Source organism: Typopeltis vanoorti, chromosome 13 (genome assembly GCF_054136105.1).
Source record: "Typopeltis vanoorti isolate ZY-2024b chromosome 13, IOZ_Tvanoo_1.0, whole genome shotgun sequence".
NCBI lineage: Eukaryota > Metazoa > Arthropoda > Arachnida > Uropygi > Thelyphonidae > Typopeltis > Typopeltis vanoorti.
Window position 1 is genome coordinate 59,987,367 of NC_143561.1, and position 20,782 is coordinate 60,008,148.

Here is a 20,782-nt window from a genome sequence, read left to right on the forward strand (position 1 = left end):
TAGGAAAGCTTTTACCATCAGTATGCAGAGAAAAGCAAAGAAAAGATGGTTCAAACTACCCTGTGAAAATATTTTTCACAGGGTAGTTTGAACTCTTACTTCCTCTTACTTGCCATGTAATGAAAGATCTCTTTGGGATTTCCTTTGGTCTGCTTGGTTAGTTTTTTCTCATAATCTGATTTTGCCTTCCTTACCGTATATTGATCAATTTTCTCTTTATATACCCTCCATGGCATTTTCTTTTTTGCAGCTCATACGTATTGATATTGCTCACATTCTTTTATGTCATGACACAGCTTCAAGCTTCCTCCTAAGTGTGTTATAATCACCTGCCTTGTAGTTCCCTTCTTAATAGAATATTCCTCATTTTTTACAATCTCCCAAGTCGAGATCACGCGGTCACCTTCCCTAATTGGAGGCAATTGTGACCTCCATGATCAATGATTGCTCTTCTGATTCTATGACCAGGTCTAATACTTTTACACCCTGAGCAGGGCCATACTTATGCACAGGCACATGAAGCTCTAGCTGGGTATCCTGAAAAATTAAGGCCAATTTAAGGACCCAAAATGAGAGAAGGGCCCCGGGGTGCTCTAGTGCCTTGAGCCCCCTCCATCCCATGTTGCCTCAAGTATTTATCTCTCAGTAGGTATATAAATTTGATTTCCTTTCTGCCATGTGATCTTTCTTTCTTCCAATTTATATTTCTGTAGTTGAAGTCCCCTATAATAATCACTTGACTTGCATTGATTTTATTAATTTGCTGATGCATTTCTTCCAGATGATCCCTGGAACCCCCGGCCTACAGCAGCAACCAACTTTATATTTTGTCTTATTGGCCTTGATCCCACACCAGACAGCTTCAAATGAACAGACATCCTTCTACTTATCTCTTGTTCTTTTTGGCTAATTTATCTGCTATCATCAGAAGTACCCCTTCCCCATTATATCTTCTCTGAAAATACTAAACTCTTCACATTCTATCTTTGTAACTACATCATCTGCTGTTAGCCATGGCTCAGTAATGCCTGTAACTTTTGGCAAGGTTGCACTAACCAATGCTAAAAATTCCTCCCTCTTGTTCCTGATACTTTTGGCATTAGTATATAGAAACTGCATCATCCCATTAGGTCCCAACCACCTTTACTTCTTGTATTGATCACCCTATTCAATATTTTTGTTTGAGAGTTTAGATTCTGCATTTGTTGGTCATTCTCGCACTCACTTGCCTCGTGGGTGCCTTCACACATTCACCTGCATCCACTCTAATGAAGTCAATTTCCTGAATTTGCACTTCAGCATGTTTAATGAACAAAGCTCTCTAGACATCTAACACCAAGACCATTTAGATGCACTCCATTAGCATTATACAAAACTCAGGCCATAGGTCCACAAATTCTACATCATTCCTTCTGCCCAACCTGCATATTAATTTGTTTGCTATCAATGTCTTCCTTCTTAATTCACCTCTATCATAGCTTGGCAGGTGACTTACAATCTTCACCCTCTCGCTCTTCATTTTTGCTTCATCCAATAACTCTTTCACATCCTCCCTCATACAATACTTCTTGCCTCTCAAATCATTAGTGCCAACCAATACAATTAGTTCTTTCACTTTATTTTTTTGCATCCAGATGGCATGACTAATACATATATTTTTGCACCATGGAAAGATGATTTTGTTATACTCTCGTAGAATTTTAGCAAATTTTTTCAAGTTCCATGGACCAGTTATAATTTTTTTACATTAAATATTACATTTGATTAACCCACTTTCATTTACTGTAACGTTTTCTTTTGACACATTAACTGAAGGATTACTATATATTTATTTAAAGTTGCTGAAGTGTATCTTCTATTCCCAATTTTTGAGAAATAGAATTTATTATTTCTGTTTTTACTTTCTAGGTCAACAGTATATGTCTGGTGTATCTGTATTTGGCGTATCTCAGAATGACCAGAATATTTCTGCAACTCCACTGTTTAATTATACAGTTACATCACAAGCTGGTAATTCAGCTGTTACTACAACTACCACATCAGTGTTAGCTCCATCAGGAATTCCACTGCAGATGTGTCCATTTACTACAATGTTATTGACTGGTGCAACTACCAATACATCATTACTCACCTCTACGACGTCTAACCAGCCAACACAGGTCACAAATTTGGTGCCTCAAACACTTGGCCATACACCTGCTGCAGCAGTACCAATGTACCTCATGAATGGTGGTAATGCTTCTGTGCCTGCTACAACTCCTCATGTTGGAAATGCTGTTGGAACTACATATAATTCTTTTCGCTCTCAGACTCCTCCAACTCAAAATGTCGTTGGTACAAATGCACCAGGGACAACTCAGGCCCTTCTTGTAGGATCCCCATATATCAATTATGTTTATACTCCACCGCCGCCGCCGCCACTTCAGACATCACAAATTCAGCAACCTGCACCTTCCACAGCCCTCACGCCAAATTTAAATCCAGGTTCCCACACTCCATCTCCTCCTGGTCAACTGAATCCTACTGTAATGACTGCTTTTCATGTGTTAAGACCAGGTATTCCATTAGTTGGAAACATTCGCAATAATACTCCACCTCCACCAAGTATCATTCCTTCCCAATTTTCTACTCCACCACCACAACCTCAGCCACCTCCACCACCACCGCCGCCGCCTACCAATAAAAATCACGTGACTTTTCCGTTAACTAAGCTAGGTGACATCACTTCAGTAGATCCACATTCTTTGAATGCAGGTAAGAATTGGAGAACTCTTAATTGTAATAACAGCATATGATAAGTAGTTTAATTATACAAAGAATTATATCTCAGTATTATAGTAACAGGATAATAGCTATATATTTCTATTTTTGCACCTTATTTGGTAGCCTTTATACGGAAATTAAAAATTTGAGTGGCATGAATGCTGTGTGTGTGTGTGTGTGTGTGTGTGTGTGTGTGTGTGTGTGTGTGTGTGTGCGCGTGTGTGCGCGCGTGCGTGCGTGCGTGCACAAACTTGACTTGTAATAGATCATATATGATTACATCATGCACAAACTTTGTGTTTGATTATGCACACTGTTGACTTCTATACATATTGTTATTTTCTTATGATATGGGTATTACATGATGTTTGAATTACTCTTTACGTTATAAAAATAGTGATTTTCCTTTAGTCGTGCCACTTCCTTTGAGACACCTGTTCATAAGGTGACCTCCCAATGATGGTACTAGCCCTTTTCTTTCTTATTTTATTTCTATACTTTTCTTCCTGTATTCTTAGTTCTACTTCTCCCAAGTCTTTTTTTACGCCTTGTCTTCCAGACCATCATCAGTGGGATCTAATACCTTGCTGCCGTTTGCCATGGCAGTGCAACTGTAGACCTTTGTAAAGGGGGTAGCAATGCACTACTTAGCCTCTGCTTCATCAAGACAAGTGGTCCTGGATGGTCTAGCCATGATCATTCAGCTAGCAGGTTTGCATGTCTGCAAGGGTCAATGGTGTAGCAGTGTATCTCCTTCCCCATGGTCTCTAGTGACAGTGCTCATACAGTTTCTGGGTGGGGGTAGCCCTGGTGTTCCACTTCTGAGCACAATCATTGCTTGCTAGAGAGTGGTGCCCATTTGTGGCCCTATGGTGGATGGGTAGCTCTGGCACTGAATTCAGCTCTTCCTGAAAATGAACACTTCTTCATCCTCTTGTTTATCAGGGGTCCCCTCAACAAACCCAACCATATCATGAAACCATAGAAACACCAACATAAAATTAGAATAAGAAGCAGAAAACATCAGAAGTTGCAATCACTACGCCAGTTTTCCTTTAATAATACATTCAAAAGAGGAATGTCCTTTTGGAAAAATGTTACCCTTCTTCCTGGATGGTCTAGCCATGATCATTCAGCTAGCGGGTTTGCATGTCTGCAAGGGTCAATGGTGTAACAGTGTATCTCCTTCCCCATGGTCTCTAGCGACAGTGCTCATACAGTTTCTGGGTGGGGGTAGCCCTGGTGATTTGGAGATCCTGCCAACCCAAAAGGGTTGGCAGGATCTCCAAACTCTGTAAAGAATATCTGTTCGGGAGATATACTTATTGAAGCATCAATTGAAATGCAGTTGGAAAAGTTACTTCATGCATGTTGTCGCAGGGAAAACCTATTACATCACCCCCCCCCTCCCCCAAACACACATACACAAAACTTTAAAATTTTCTAGATGCATATCAGAGTTTGATCTCCCCAATGTACCAGACAAAGAGAGATGCTCTGCAATGAAAAATCAGGGAATGACAGCAAATGAGATGAATATTCATACATAGAAATGGTCACCAGGAACATCATCCTCACATTTAACACAGCAAAACCACCACCATCTGTCAAAGCAGGTTATCTCAACTTCCCAGTAAGGCTGTACATTCTGAACCCTTTGTGCTGCTTTAAGTGTAAGAAGTATGGTCATCTCAAACTGCCTGTCCTGACTCTGCCTCTATGCCAATGTGGCATTAAAGACCTTGTAAACAAAGATTGCAAAAACAATACTCCAAAATGCCCTAATTGTGAGAGAGAGATCATCCATCTTACTTTGAGCATGCCAAAGGAGGAAGTATGAGAAGAAAAAGAATCAAAAATAAAAAACAGAGCAATGCATCACTTATTAGGAGGTGATGAGGTAATATACAGTGTTGCCTCATAGTTTGTATTTAATTTGTTCCAGAAACCCGTTCGAAGTACGAATCAAGATTTTACATAAGAAATAATGGAAAGTGAGTTAACCTACTACTTTTAAGTTACCGTATTTTCCAGCGTATAAGACGCACCCCCTTTTTTGTACACATTTTTTAGGAAAAAAATTTATCCCTGAATATTATAACGAATTTACAGAATTTCAAATAAAGTAATACGTAGTTCTTATTTTCTCAGTTGGGGGGTTGCCCGAAATGCCTCTCTGCAGCCCTGTTTCCATGTTCTTTAGCATACGCAATCGCATGTAGCTTGTATGCAATATTGTAGCAATGCCGATGTTTTTCAGCCATAATTTGCCAAGAAATTTAGAGAAAATTTAATGGCAGAAATTTGTCATTGTTCACGACAACAATTGGAAAGTTTAAACAAACAGGAACACAGCTGTGATCGTCGATGACAGTGCATGAGCATCCATTGAACTCGACGTAACTGGAATACTCTCACACACCACAACGAAGCAAGAAAGAAATTGCATAACTCAGAACAGAGAAAATTTCCAAAAATGAAAGTAGTAAAAATCTGAGTATCAGCGTATAAGACGCACCCTCTTTTTCAGACCTATTTTCAAAGAAAAAAAGTGCATCTTATACACCGGCAAATGCAGTACTTACTTTATTCAAGTTGAAGTGATACTTGCATATAAGTGGCTAAATACATCTTCCATGTAGTCTTCTGTGCTTAATTCACCCACATTTTCACTTAGATTTTCAGCTTTATTATATGTGGCCATCGTTCCAATATTACCCAGTGTAGATGCTGGTAAATGATAGTCTGTACAGCACTTGTTGTAACGCCTGATGCCATACTTGACTGACAAAATAGTTGTCAGCATTGGCAATTCCATCTTGTTTCTTAATTTAGTTTTAACTACATTCATGGAACTAAAAATTCGTTCAATTTCCGCATTAGAATTTGACAGTATTAATAAACTTATTGTACACTGAGCAATTTCTTTAAGTGGATTCATTCCAGATGCATCTTTATAATCTCATACTTCAGTCCAGAATAGCTCAGTGTTTTCTATATTTGTCCATTTATTTAATTGAGTAATATTGTACTGGTATTCAGCAGCAGCAACATCTTTTTCTGTTTTCAGCATTATTTCTAAGATGGGAGTAACAGGTTCTTTTATATGTTTTAGGGTATTGTCAACAGAAAAAGAAGACATCATTCTTAAAATATTCAAGTTTTCAGGCAACCTATGCTGTATGAAGAGACCAAGAAGAAACTGTCTTGCTCTACTTCTAAGATTTTGCTCATCATTTTATGTTATTTTCTTTTGTATCATCAACTCTGAAATTTTTCTTTCAAATCTGTAACCAAGATTTGGATTGGGATCCAAATAGTCATCAGTCTGACTCTAGAGGGTCGACTGTGGATGATGGTAGCGCTAACATGTTAGCAATAGTGCGAATCAAATGAGAAAGGTCTTCAAATAATCTCATCTTATCTGTACTGTTAGATTTGAAAATTTTGTTAACTTGCTGAACTTGAACTAGAACAGGATGCAAAAATAAAAAGTAACAGATTCCTTTCATCTTTGTACATCTCCCACAAAATTTAAGTTTTGTAACATTTCTCAGTCACACTCACGACTTTGAAGTTAGTTTTTAATTCCAACCACTGGCTGAGAATTCTGTCTACTACAAGTTCGGTGGAGAGCCACCTTGTTGCACAATTGCTTACAATTTTCAGAGGAGCATCATTTTCATTGATAGTTTGATACTGCTCTTTGTATGCTTCTTATCTTGAATAAGAATACGAAAACCACTTATACGTTTCGGCAACTAAAAATTCTAATTTTCTTGGGAGAGATTCTGCACAAGTGTGAGACATTGCCAGTTGTAATGAATGGCATTCACATCTAATTAAAATTAAGGAGGGAATATATGCCTTCAGTTGTTCATAAACGCCACTATTGACGCCAACCATAACACTGGCGTTGTCTGTACCAATTGCAATGAGATTTTTAATGTCCAGTTTTTTGGTCAAGAGCTCTTTTTTCAGTGCAGCCAGAAAAGTACCATAATACTACTAGCATCACACTTTTCTAGAATCACCATGCTCAGAAATCTATGCATAATTTTGAATTTCTTGCTATAATAAATGATGGCTATTCCTCAAATCTTATTCACTGTGATATCATTCGATTCGTCTATTAGCAAGCTGAAATTTTCATCTCCAATGTCTGCAATTAGATCTTCAAAATGCTCACTTAGAATATTCTTTACAATTGCAGAGCACTTAGTTCAGTGCATTTTTACCTTTGGCATAATTTGACTGTCTGGGATGATATTTTTGCAAAGATCTACTAGATGATCACAACTATTGAATGATGCATGACAAAGAAATAATGCTAACCTACCTTCAAAAGTTTGCGTTCTCATCAGACTTTTTCACAAGCATATTTGTAATAGGAACAGCCTTATATGGAACTGCAGCAAGATGTTTCTTAGTTTAACGCTACAAAAGGCCACTGAAAGTTTTGCAGATGTGAAACATCTGCAAAACTTAGAGTGGCCTTTTGTAGCATCACCAAGAGCTTCACACAACCATTTACAACCACTCCCTCCTAAATTTTTCCTTGGGAGCTTTATTTTTTTCCTTTTGCTCAATTTTGAAGAAGGGTATACAACTCTTTACTGCAACGAATTACGATCAGTCTTTGAAAATTTCCCACTCGCTATCATAACTACCAACCAGAACACTATGCAATGACTAACTTGTAACGGTGCTATCAACTTTAAGGTGACAAAATGGCAGACTGTTGGGCCATGTGACAGACTGATGACATCATGCGTTTGAAACGTACAATGTTCGCACCAAATGTACAATACAATTCCTTATCAAATGCGAACATCTGGGAAACTTTTAAAACAATTTCTTTAACAGTAAGTTATAAACACAACTAAAAAGAGCCGAAACTAGTTCTGAAGGAGCTAGATTTGGAGCTAGGTGCTAGATTAAGATTTTTGGAACTAGAAAAGGAAAAAAAGAACTAGATCTAGCTCCAAAAGAGCTAAATTGCCAACACTGGTCTCAGGTGTGCATTTCTTAAGTTCACTATGCAGATGTTTGGCTTTCTCACAAATAATTCTCTCAGTAATAACGTCACCATGTAATCGCTTCTCATTTATCCACACTAAAAGGAGTTTTTCCATCTCTTCAATAACATGTGATCTCCTGGAGTTTAATGTTGTCACACCTTTAGCCACATTTGCTACTTTTGTTTTTTTTTAATTTAATTAATTTATTTTATTTTATGTTGGGCCCATACACAGGAGGTTGGTTGGTCAACCTATAGTACATTAGTACAGTGTATGAGTAGTGGGTTGGGAAAGGAGGAATTTGTTTACATTTGATTTGAATGATTTTAAATTGTATTCCTTGGGAAACACAGCAAGTGGGAGACTGTTCCGCAGTACAGTAGTTGCGGGCAGGGCTGGATTAAGACCCATAGAGGCTCTAAGCACTTAAAAGATTTTGGTGCCTCATATATATGTAATTCAAAATATAAACAATAATAAACCATAAAATAAATTTTTATTTTTCATATTGAAACAAAACTTATAGTAAGATGAAAAATAATGTTTATTTTTGTATACTTCAACTTTATTCAGATTTGAAAAGTTTTCTCCTACTTTTTTGAATTGCAAAGTCTTTGATCAGATCCTCAAAATTGATCTTATGTAACACATCTGCTTCTATTCTTAGTAGAGATAAGGCATTCAACCTGCCTTGTTGCATAGTTGTTCTGATGGGATTTTTAATATACTCCAACTGAGAAAATGAATGCTCAGCTTAGCAATTTATGACCATTAATGTTAAAAATATACGAAAGCCAATGTCTACATTGGGAAAGGCACACTCAATATTGTCTTCTACAATTATTTTATCAAGTTCAGCACATGACTGAATCTTGATTTTACATTTTTTGTTGCACTGAACTTATGGCACACATGAATGAAACTGCTGAAGCTCAGCTGAGAAATTAGTGTTCAAGTCCTCTGGGTAAGCATCAATCAGCTTTTGACAACACTGAGAATACCTTTCAATTTCAGTAGATGATGAAGTCACTGAAGTAGCATTATGTGGCACATTACTTAGAAAAGAAAATCTCTGTGATATTTCTTTGTATATCTCTCTTCTTATTCTCATCTCAGTTTCAAGTTTGTCAACAATTGTGTAAAAGGTGGTGATATGAAATTTATCTCTGGCATTCAGATATACTTCTGGAGCATCTCCATCATTGGGTACCTTCTTTCTGATATGTTTGCGAGTTTGAGCTGCCTTGTAATCAACATCTGGTAGCACTTCCTTTGTAGCTGCTTCATATCTTTCAAATTCATTTTGTGAATTTCACAATTGGTCAGCTAATGATCCATACAGATCTGCACATGTTTTTAAGTTGACATCCTCATTCTGTAGAACTTGGCTTACTCTATGAAAATTTTGCAAAATCTCTTCCCAAAAATTCAACATAAAAACGAATTCTAGCTCTTGCATCTTATTTGCAATATTATCTGCTTCTCTTCTAGTGTCTCCCTTTTGTGACTAATCTTCGGATATACAGTCTAGCGCTTCTAAAATTTGAAGGAAAGATTTCAAAATTGCTGCTGTTGCCATAGCATGTGCCTCCCATCTGGTATCAGAGAGGGATTTTAAGACATTTGCATTTCCAATACAACCTTTAAGAAACATCCACCAGCTGGTTGAGGCTGAAAAAAAGGTATAGAGCAACCGCACTGTAGAGAAGAAATTAACCGCCTCTTGACAGCAGTCAACATATATAGGGGCACATATATAGCAAACTTGTTTGTTTCTAAAATTTTTTTGCTGCATCCCATTATAATGCCCAGACATGTTAGCAGTGTCATAAGACTGACCCCTACATTTTGAAAAGTTTAGCTGACAAACTTTACCTAAGTACTGTAACACCTGATTTGCCATTTCCTCACCAGTATGGCTTTTCATTTCCAGAAAGGTTAAAAAGCCTTCAGTAGGCTGTCCATCTTTTAAGTACCTAAGTACAACACTTAACTGGTTGATATGTGACAGATCTGGTGTTGAATCAACTGACAAACTAAAATAACCAGAAGATTTTACTTCATCAACAATAAGCACATGGTCCTTTTGAGCCATCAGTTGAATGAGTACCTCACAGGTGGCTTTGGACAGATAAGAAGGATTTCCTTTGCCACAATTTCCATATTTCGCAATGTGACCTGCTAAAAATGGATCACACTGACTTATGAGCTCAAGCAGCCCTAAAAAAGTTCCCATTTTGCAATGATCCAAATCTTTCTTCTGTTCCTCGAAAAGCCAAGCCACGTTCAGCTAATGTACGAATAACAGCTATGACATGCCTCAGGACATGTTCTCAGTAATCACACTCTTCCTTTACAAAGTTTACAAACAAAACAATAAACTGATCCCGTTGATGGTGAATACAATAACCACTCACTCTTGTATTCCTCACCATTGGCTTTTGTCCCAACAAAAAGTTTCTGCGAACATTATCTTACTGGCTTGCCACTACTGAAATGTCGGTAAGACTTGTCAAATGGCCCATTGTGGTGTTGACAGTCACTGGGTCCACAAGCAGTCCAATAAGCCACTTCATCAGCAGAGAAATCAAGCCACAACCCTGGATCTTTTGCTATATTTACTTCATCTTTTGCAGACTGAATCATTTCACCATTATCACCATGGCCCACTAAACTTTCATTTTCAGCAATTATTTCAACCTCAGATTGTTTGTAAAGCAACTTGCATCAACATTTGCAGTAGAGATAAGAAAATTTACAGACGAAGTGAGGTCAGTAGTGAGACATGTGCTAGATGAACCTGCTTGTGACACCTTGATGATTCTAACATCATATTTTGATTTTGAAGTGATCAAAGTGGCATTTGTGTCCACTTCTGATGACGGAGATTGGCTCTGATTGGGAATTGGTATATAATGTTGTGGAACTTGTGTGAAGAAATCAGTCAGCTTTGCAGTCTTGGAATCTAATTCCAAAGTCACCTCTTGTTTCTTTTTTGATAGTTTTCGCTTTTGTGCACCACTTAACTGAACACGTTTCATCTTGGTTCTTGGGATCTGTTAAATACAGAAATAAAAAGATTATTTTGTTGAATATTAGGTGGCAATCAACACAGTTACACATATCACAGGCAAAATAATACGAACAATTTAATTTTCAGCTTACAGCCGAATCTTGTGCTTTAATTAACTCTTATTTTACCGGAGTCACACTTCTGCGACAGCTAGGCCTTTTACGGAGGTGTGTTTCTGAGACAACCATGTGATTTGTTTTATATTTGCTTCTTTAGCCTTTTATAAGACATAATTTATTAAAACAAGACCTAAAACAGACAGGAAAATAAAAAATAAAATGGTTACGTTAATTATAAAAAATTACCTCATTTGACGCAATGGTAGTGCCAGAAAGCGTCGTGAGCGATAATACGGTGTATACGAACCGTCATGCACGTGGTTAGGTTTTGTTAGGCCTTCTACATCATTATTTATTGAAACAAAGTAGGTAACAGTAAGAAAAGATAAAAACAATGAAAGACTAATTAAAAGTTAATTTAAATTAAATTCGTCATCTAACTAAAGCAGAAATTCTGTGCCCCCCCCCCCTTTCCATGATGCCCTAAGCACGTGCTTATTTTGCTTAATGGTTAATCCAGCTCTGATTGCAGGGATGAAGGAAGAGGAAAAGAAATTTGTTCTGTTTGTTTCTAGGTGTACTGTGAAGGGATATTGTGCAGCAGCTGCATGTGTTCCATTGAGCTTTGTACTGAGGGAGGAATTATTGATGTTATTTCGGATGAGCATTTCCCATGGAAATATTTGTAGAATATACATACTGCAGAGACCATACGTCTGTGTGAAAGTGGGGGGGGGGGGGAGTTAAGTCTAATTGCTTTCCTCTGTATTGAGCCGAGCATTTTGAGAGAGCTTTGAGGGGCCCCCACCCCATATGTGTTAGCAGTATTCAATTGCTGGGCAGATTTGTGATTTGTATAATGTTAGTAGCTGTTTGGGGGTGAAGTAATGTCTTGAGCAAAAGAGAAATCCTAGTTTTTTGAGGCTGAGGATGCAGTGGTTGTGATATGTTTATGCCAGGAGAGGTTTGATGCGAGGGTGATTCCAAGAAGCGAGATCTCAGACTGTCTGGAAATTTGGATATCGTCAAAAAGGATACTGGGAAAAAATGGTTCTTTTTTATGGGAAATTTATGAAGTTATTCGAACCCCATTGTAGGATGTCTTGGAGATCAGAGTTGAGGGTGGTGGTGGTGGTTGATGTTCTGTAGGTTGAGGTGAGTTGTGAAGGGTAAGTCTTATCAAATGCAAGCGAGGAGTGAAGTGTGCTGTTGTCTGCAAAACTGTATTTGGTTGGAGGTCAATTGCAGTAGGTCATTGATATATAGCAGGAAGAGGGTTGGTGAGAGGACAGAACCTTGTGGGACCCCAGCATTAATTGAGTAGTGAGATGATAGGGAGCTGTCCATCATCACACACAGTGTGCATCCAGACAGAAAGCTGGTAGTCCAACTACAGACCTGGGTCAGACCAAATGATGGTACCTAGTAGGCCTTTGTGCCAGACCTGGTCAAAGGCGTTGGAGATATCTAGTGCAACCACTTGAGATTTGCCAAACCTCTCCATAGCATTTGTCCAGAGATGGGTGACATATGCGAGTAAATCTCCTGTTGATCGGCAGTGGCGGAATCCATACTGGCAGTCATTTATTTGGTGAGTGTCTTCAAGATAGTGTAGGAGTTGGGAATTCTTGATTTTTTCCATTACTTTTGACAGGACTGAGGTAAGCGAGATATGGTGGTAATTGGGTGGCAGTAACTTGTGACCCTTCTTGGGAATGGGCTGAATATAGGCCAATTTCCAGTTTGTGGGATAGATTCCAGTGGAGTAAGGAGAGTATATATAGGTGACATAGGATAGGGGTCAGTTCTGGAGCACAAACTTTCAGAACAAGTGGAGGAATGCCATCAGGACCAGGATACTTTTTTGTGTCTAATTTGGACAGTATTTTTCTGATCTCATCCTGGCAAAAGAATATAAGGGCATTGCATGTTTGGTGTCTGAAATGGTTGGGGGACATTTACCATCGTCAGTTATGCATGCATTTGAAGATTGGCTTTTTCTGTGGGTGATAATGCAGTAGAGCCATCTGGGTATGATAGGGATGGGAATAGTGTTGGACAGAATTTACGGCCAATTGCTTTGGCTAGAGACCAAAAGACTCGGCTGCCGTTTGGACAGGCTGCTAGTTTCCTGCTTTTTGCTCTTTTGAACTCTGTTTTGGAAGTGTTGCTTTTTTTTTTTTTTTTTTTGCATCTATTATGGATTTTGGTGTAAGCTTTGAAGGAGGATGAGGTTCTTGATTTTAGCCAGTTGTGGTATGTCTGGTGTTTCATCTCTACAGCCTTGGCACATCTTTTGGAGAACCAGGGTTTCGTTAGAGAATGGCAGTTCAGAGTGCTGTGTGGAATGTATGTATTCATGCAAGTGATGATTACTTTGGTAATGAGCTCGGTGCATATGTTTGGTTTGGAAGGCCAGAAGCAATAGTCCAACCATGGGAATGCAGCATAGAAGTTGTGGAGGCTGTCCCACTTGGTACTGTTATAGTGCCAAACTACTCTTGTATGGGGGTGTCTATGTAAACGTTGCAGGGGGGGGGGGGGTGATGAGCATTAGGTTGTGGTCAGAATTACTTATGGCGCTCACTACTTTCACTGTGTATTTGGAGGGGTCATTGGTGAGGAAGAGATCTAGGGTGTTTGGGGAGTGGTTTGGGTTATCTGGTATTCTGGTTGGCATTTCATTTTAGTGGTGGCAAATGTTTCAGCATCTCTGCCTGCAAGATTTGTATAACTGGAGGAGGAAAGCCAGCTAGTGTTGCGGATGTTAAAATCTAGGAGGATGATTTTTCTGTTGGGAAACTGGGATTGGAGACAATAGATTTTTAGGGAGAGGAAATTAAAGAGCTCAGGGTGGTTGGTTGTGTTGGGAGAGCGATAGAGACAGCTGATGAATTTTATTGCTTCCTTATTCTTAAGAATGCTACTTATCGTTGACTTTGACATTTTAAACATCGTCGCCAGCTCCGTCAAATGTGTACCGCTTTCGTGCTTCATGATAATTTCTTTTTTCATCTCAATTGTCAATACTACAACTTTTCTTTTAGGTTTTGTTCTTTCTACATTCTTGGATGCCATAGGCAATAAAAACAATGGCAAAAACAGTTAAAAATTCTCTACACAAACGTATTGTGCAATGACTAGGCTGTGTAAAGTAAGGGACAACGCACAGCGGACTGAGACAGACACACACTGCGCAGGCACAGGGAAGTGAGTGAGGGAAATTAGTGGGGGAGAAGCATGCCCAATGACGTGTCGAAACTGTCTAATGCTATATGACTGAGTTCCTGGACTATAGTTCGAACTTAGAAATGCCATTCGAACTGCAAATCAAATTTCTTGCGTTCTCAAGCATTTGAACTCTGGAATGTTCGAAGTACGAGGCACCACTGTACTACAAAAGTAAGCTTTCTTATCTGCTGAGAAGGTAGTCATTAAAAAAAAAAAAAAAACAGAGAGATCAATAGGGATCTACGCCTATATGTCAATTCTATCTTCTTACAGTTGCAACAAATAAATAATATGACTTGCTTGCCATCTCCTTGGACCAAATGAAGGAGAGCTATCAGTATGGACTCACTCCTGAGGAGGACATGCCAAAGACGGTCCTACTATAGGTCATAGTCATCTTATAAGATGACCAATCATCTGAGGGATGATGATGGTGTGTGTGTGTGTGTGTGTGCATGCGCGCATATGTTGAATTTTGTGATGCCAGACTAATATTTTAATCAACTGCCCTCGTTTTGCAAACAAGCACAGTCATTTATTTAGCCACTAATCTGTTTGAGCCCTGTACACTCAAGAACATTTTGTCACCCTGGTTTTTAAATTTTTACAGAGTATTAACATTTATCATTTCATATAAATTATATATTTTTTAGTTTAACTTATTAAATATATACTTTAAAACCCTGACTTGTATGTACATTTTATGAATCTTTTTATACTTATTTTTACATTTAATTTATACTCATCTTTTACATGTTTTTCAACATTGATTTTTATTTGTTTATTACTGTATATTTATTACCTAGTATACTTATAAATGTTTTTACTATTATTGTTAGTATTGTTATTATTATTTCTATTTATATATATATATATAGATTTTAGACCAAATATATATATTCTGCTTATTTATTACATGTGCTATGGGCAGTATGACCATAGATGTCCTTGCCTCATTAAACCAAAAATGACCAAAATCATGATTTTGGTCATATAATGCATTCAAGTAATATCTCACCTGATGGACTGGTATGCATTTCCTCGAAAGTATACGTTTAAATTGACTTGCAGCCATTGTTCAATTATATATATATATTCAGTATTATTGAATATATAATTGTTTTTATCTTTTTTAAGGAAGCTTAGAAGTTACTTTCTAACAACCCCTCCCTGATACACAAAAGTTGCAAAATTTGTACCACAACAGTGTCAAATGTAAGCAAGTGATTAAAGAAACCTGTTGATATGCTTCTAGAAGTTGTAGTTCTTGGAAAAAACAGTATGATGAATTATTTTCCAAACAACAGAAGTAGATTAATGTTTTACACTGGGAACTCCATGGAGTCTGTAGTAGTCATAGAGTTCATTGGAACAAGATGAGTTCTTCGTAAAAGTTGTTCCTCATAGAATGACTTTATAAAGAAATGTGAAACTTTACTTCACTCTCCTAACTTAAACAGATCTGATGGTCTATGTCTATCCTCTTTGTGGGAGATAGTACTTTTTAAATCAGCTAATCTTTCCTAACTTTATTTTGTCAAAATATATATAGTTTTTTTTTTTGAAATAAATTAGGAAATTTACTGACCTTTTTAGTTATCTTACATAGCTACTTAGGTGGTGCTTCTTAGAATTATCTGTAAATGTTCATTAGCCATTGTGTTTTCTTGTACTGACAATGCCTATGATACTTAGGCAAAAAGTCTATGCTAATAAAGTATTTTACATGAGTTTTCTTTCAGTATTATAATTATTTTAAATATGCCAATTCAGTATTTCAATTATTGAAACAAGTATCTATCATGCTTTTCTTTGAATTGATTCACTACTCTCCAACCAAAAAATCTAGCCTTCACACCCTAGTTCTCCTCCCACCAGACCTGTTTTGAGAAATTCCTTATTCTTCTTCTTCTGCAGCTTTTCTCACTTAAGTAGGGTTGCTGTTTGTAGTGAGTCTCCTCCACAATCTCCTGTCTTGGGCTGTAGCCACATTCAAGTTCTTCATCCTCAAGTCCTCCTCCACCATCTCTTCTTTGGCTGCTCACGCTTCCTCCTCCCCTGCACATCCATCTGCATGACCTTTCTTCCCACACACTCTTCCTTCCTCCTCATCACATGACCAAACCATCTCAACCTTGCGTCAGGTATCTTTGCTCCTAAGTTCATAACTTTCACCGTTCCCCTTACATAGTCATTTCTCAGACGATCCTTTCTAGTCACACTGCACATCCATCTAAGCATTCTCATCTCCGCTACCTCCATCCTGCTGATGTTATTTTTCTCCAGGGCCACAGTTTCCATAGCATACGTCATAGCTGGTCTCAGTACCTGTAGGTTTTGCCTTTTAGATTGATCGGCACTCTCTTATTGCATAGCACTCCAACCATTTCTCTCTCCAGTTTCTACATCCTGCATCCCGCTTCCTTCTTGGCCTCACCATCCTCTTTCACTGTTGAACCTAAGTACCTAAAGTCCCTAACCTTCCTGATGACATTACTTCCAGCTTCAGATCTTTTCTTGACTGCCATCCACTTTGCAACACATATATTCTGTCTTACTTCTGTTCAGTCTCATACCTCTCTCTTCTAGTACTTTCTTCCAACTTTTCAGTTTAGCTGCCACTTCTTCTCTTGATTCTGCACACAGTACGATGTCATCTGCATACAACATAGTCCAAGGTGCATCTTCTCTCACCTCCTCCATCACAATATTAAACAGGAACAGCCTTAGTGCTGACCCTTGATGCAAGCCAACTGTCACTGGAAGACTTTGTCTCTCCCAGGCAGGTCCGAACTCTTGTCTTCACATTTCTGTACATCTCCTGCACCAGCCTGACATATTTCTCCGGTACCTTCTTCTCCCTCAGACACCTCCAGACTTCTTGGCTTGGCACTCTATCATATGCTTTCTCCAGATCAATAAATACCAGTTGCAGCTCCTGTTGCTTCTCTCGAAACTTTTCTATCATCTGTCGTCGATCGATCAGGCATGAAGCCAAATTGATCCTTTGCAATCTTCACCTCCTTCCTTAGTCTTCCATCAAGAACCCTCTCTAGGATTTTCATTGTGTGGGACATAAACTTTATTCCTCTGTAATTCTTAGTCTTGTGCATCCCCTTTACTCTTGTAGATGGGGGACAAGAGTACTTTCTCTCCATTCCTCGGGTATATTTTCCTGTTGACAAACTTTCCTTATCATTCCTGTAAAAACCTTTTAGTAATTTGTCTCAGTCATGTCATCCCTTTTCTGCCTATCAACCAATTTCTCTAATCTGCAAATCTTCAACTTATCCTAATAAGGATCATTCCATCGACATGCCAACATCTTCTTCACTCACCTCTGGATCCTCTCCATCTTTAACTCATTTGCAAGAAATCCAACTGAATCAGATCTGTGCACAGTAGTCCAGATGGGGTCTTATCATGGCCTCATAAAGAGGTATAATAACCTGCTTATCTTTGCTCATCAGGGTTCTTTAGTAACTAAGTAATCCAATGAGCTGTTTTAGCCATTTTTGCAGCATGCCTTCTAAACTTCAACTTTCTCTCCACCAACATCCCCATATCCTGGTTTCATCAGTTTCCTGGCATACAGTTCCATCAGTATGGTAAACAGCTGGTAATCTTGTCACCCCAAAATGCATAACACTTTTCTGCGTTGAACTGACATCTGTTTTCCTGTGTTCATACTGCCAGTCTATTTAAATCATCCTGCAAAATTTTAACATAATTTTTGACTGTTACTCTATCCAGTGTTGAATCATCTGCAAACAACTGTTTCCCATATCATAAATGTATAATAATTAAAGAGTAGTGGCCAGGTATAGGTAGACAGGCCTTCTACTGGACTCTGTTCTTGAATAAACTATCCTCTTGTATCTGTCAATCAACCATCCTCTTATCCACATTGCTGACTTCCATCCCCATTTGCTGCAATTTATCAATCAGAATTCCATGCAGTATCCTGTCAAAAGCTTTTGCAGAGTCCAGCAGTATCACCATATGGCCATTTATCCAACTCAGATGTCACTGTATTTTAAAAGGTGGTATGTTACTGAGGCATGACCTATCGTTCACAAAACCATGTTGCTTCTCATATAGTATCACATTTCTGTCTATCCATTTCTGGATTTTTTTTTTTTTTTTTTACCTTACAGTTCTCCAATACTTTGACTACCACTGCTGAGAGATGCTGATTGGTCAATAATTTTCTCTTTTTCCATCCCCTTGGGACCAATCCAGAGCTGAGACTTAAATTAACCAGTGTGGTCAAAAGTACTGCCATTTTCATAACACCTCATACCACTTGAGCTGATATATTATCTAATTCTATACCAGCATTCATATCAAGGTTTTGTAATATCCTGTGCACTGCACCTTCAGTTCATCTATTTCTGTTTCCACATCAACTCTTGCCTCCTTCTTGATACTGCAATATCTCTACCTCGGTGTAACTTTTCCTTTGGCTTGCTTGGCTAATCTCCTTTATTATTTTAATTTTGCATTCCTCACCATATTAGCCACTCTTCTGGCCTGTGCTTTGTACTGGCCTGCTGATCACCCGTCTCACTGAATTCCCAATTCCCTCCACAAATTTTTCTTTTTTTGTAGTTCCTGTTTAATGACACTGTTAATTCATTTAACTCTCACTTGATTTAACCTCCTGACTCTTGTCTGCAGTCCACTATTACTTCTCTCAAACACTCCTTTGCCTCCTCCCATGCACTATCAGTATCCAGATCTTGCATTTATCATTTCATGGCATTGCTTCAAGCAGTCTTCAGAGTTTGTCAAACCTACCAGCTCTGTAATTCCACATGTATCCCATATTAATTGAATATTCCACACATTTAGCCATCTTTCAGGTCAAGACGACCACGTTTGCCTTCACCAAATGGGGGCAGTGTAGTCATCTTGATTGTAGCCAAGCTCTGTTGCAGTTACTAGATCTAGCACCTCTCATAACCCTGGTACCTCTCATCACCTGAGGCAGCAGGTGATGGAAGTAATTGCATAAATTCCATTTTCTTTCTCCCATGTATCCTTTCAGTTTATGTTTGCATAGTTAGTCTTTCATAAAAATTACTTCTATCCCCACTAATTCACCTTATTTGCTGATGCCTATCATCCACATCATTCTTTGCATCTTCTAGCCTACAGCAGCAATCAACTGTATATTTTGTCCTGATATCCTCTTTCCACTGACCTACAGCTGAGCTCCTACTTTTTTTGAACTGCAGTTCATCAGTATCCCTTTCTCCATTCTTGTCTCTCTATTCTCCCAGCAAATATTCTGTCAGCCATATCTCATTAATACCACAAGCTTTTCTATGAAAACAAGATAGAAAATCTGGCATTAGTGTACATAAAGCACAACAGTCCCTAGGTCCACAACTCCTTATTGTCTTCAGAATTAGAAGGCATTATTATGTCAGATTAGGCTTCATTAAAGCAATGGCTTTGCATTTTTAGAGCAAGAAACATTTTTTTATGTTACTCTTCTTTTTATTATTAACTATCCCATTTTGGTTTGTTACCCACAGTACTAACTTAAGCATTTTTTGTGCCACTCACTGCTTCATTTGTATCTGTAGACTTGCTGAACAGCTTCCTTTTTAATAGCTCTAATTATGTGCCTTCAGTCTCACTTCATTCAACAGCACTTTTTCAACACAATAGATTCACTATCTTAATTTTCTCACTCTTCTCTTTTGCTACTTTCAGTAATTCTTTCATGTCCTACCTCTTACCATACTTGTCTCTTTTCAAATCATTTGTTCCTTCCTAAACAATCAACTCTTTCACTTTGCCCTTCTGTAATCCTAATAGCCTCACAAACATCCTTAATGTTTGCACTTGAAAAAAAGCTTGAAAAAATAGTTTGTGCCAAATACCAGATAGTATATTTGGTGTTTGGCTTCCATGAATCATGAGTGATGCATTGAGAATGTGATAGATATCCCAGAATCGCCCCACCCACCCACACACACACACACATCCATTAAACAGTTCCATAAGCCAAATACCAGATAGTATATCAGACTGAACTTAATGATAATATATTAAGAAGCTCCTAGGTTATTTAGTGAACAAGAATACTCTTGTTGCTACTTACTCTGCAAGGTTTGGGGAGAGAGATACTCTTCAAAAAATAAACAGTTTTAAAAATTTCAAATTTTTTCAGAAATCATGTATAGATTTCTTAGTTATATATAAAAAAAACTCTAAGCAAAAAAACAAACCTTTTCTAAATCACTGAAAATGCATTTTACTAATGTATGTGAGCTAAATGGTATAAAACTTTGATGAAATTCATTATTTCCAATCTGTAAAGCTTTTTTTGCTATTCCTAACTGAAAACCCAACTTCCCCAAATGTATCTAGATTTTTTACCTGAAACAAGGAATGCGGGTTCTTATGATGTGATATTATGTGAATATATGATATCAGAGAGCCTGATTGATATTTCCTCTTTTTAATCTAGCTTAAGGTATCCTTATCTTGTTCTAATTCCAGTTCAGGATACAAGTTTGTACAGGAGACTTGAAATGGAAGTGATTACCATTTACTTTTGAATAGGATAAAATTGAAAAGAAAAATATGAAATTTTTTAAAACAATGAATTACAGTCCTCA

At 37.9% G+C, this 20,782-nt stretch overlaps 1 protein-coding gene across 17 annotated transcripts in view; it reads left to right on the forward strand.

The window, feature by feature from the left end:
- Positions 1-20,782, forward strand: part of LOC150100204 (uncharacterized) — a 566,343-nt gene that overhangs the window by 505,279 nt on the left and 40,282 nt on the right. For all 17 annotated transcript variants that reach the window (XM_090402864.1, XM_090402869.1, XM_090402857.1 and 14 more), the window contains one exon: positions 1,909-2,754. In XM_090402864.1, coding sequence (XP_090258990.1) covers positions 1,909-2,754 — 846 coding nt within the window. The remainder of the gene's footprint in view (positions 1-1,908; positions 2,755-20,782) is intronic.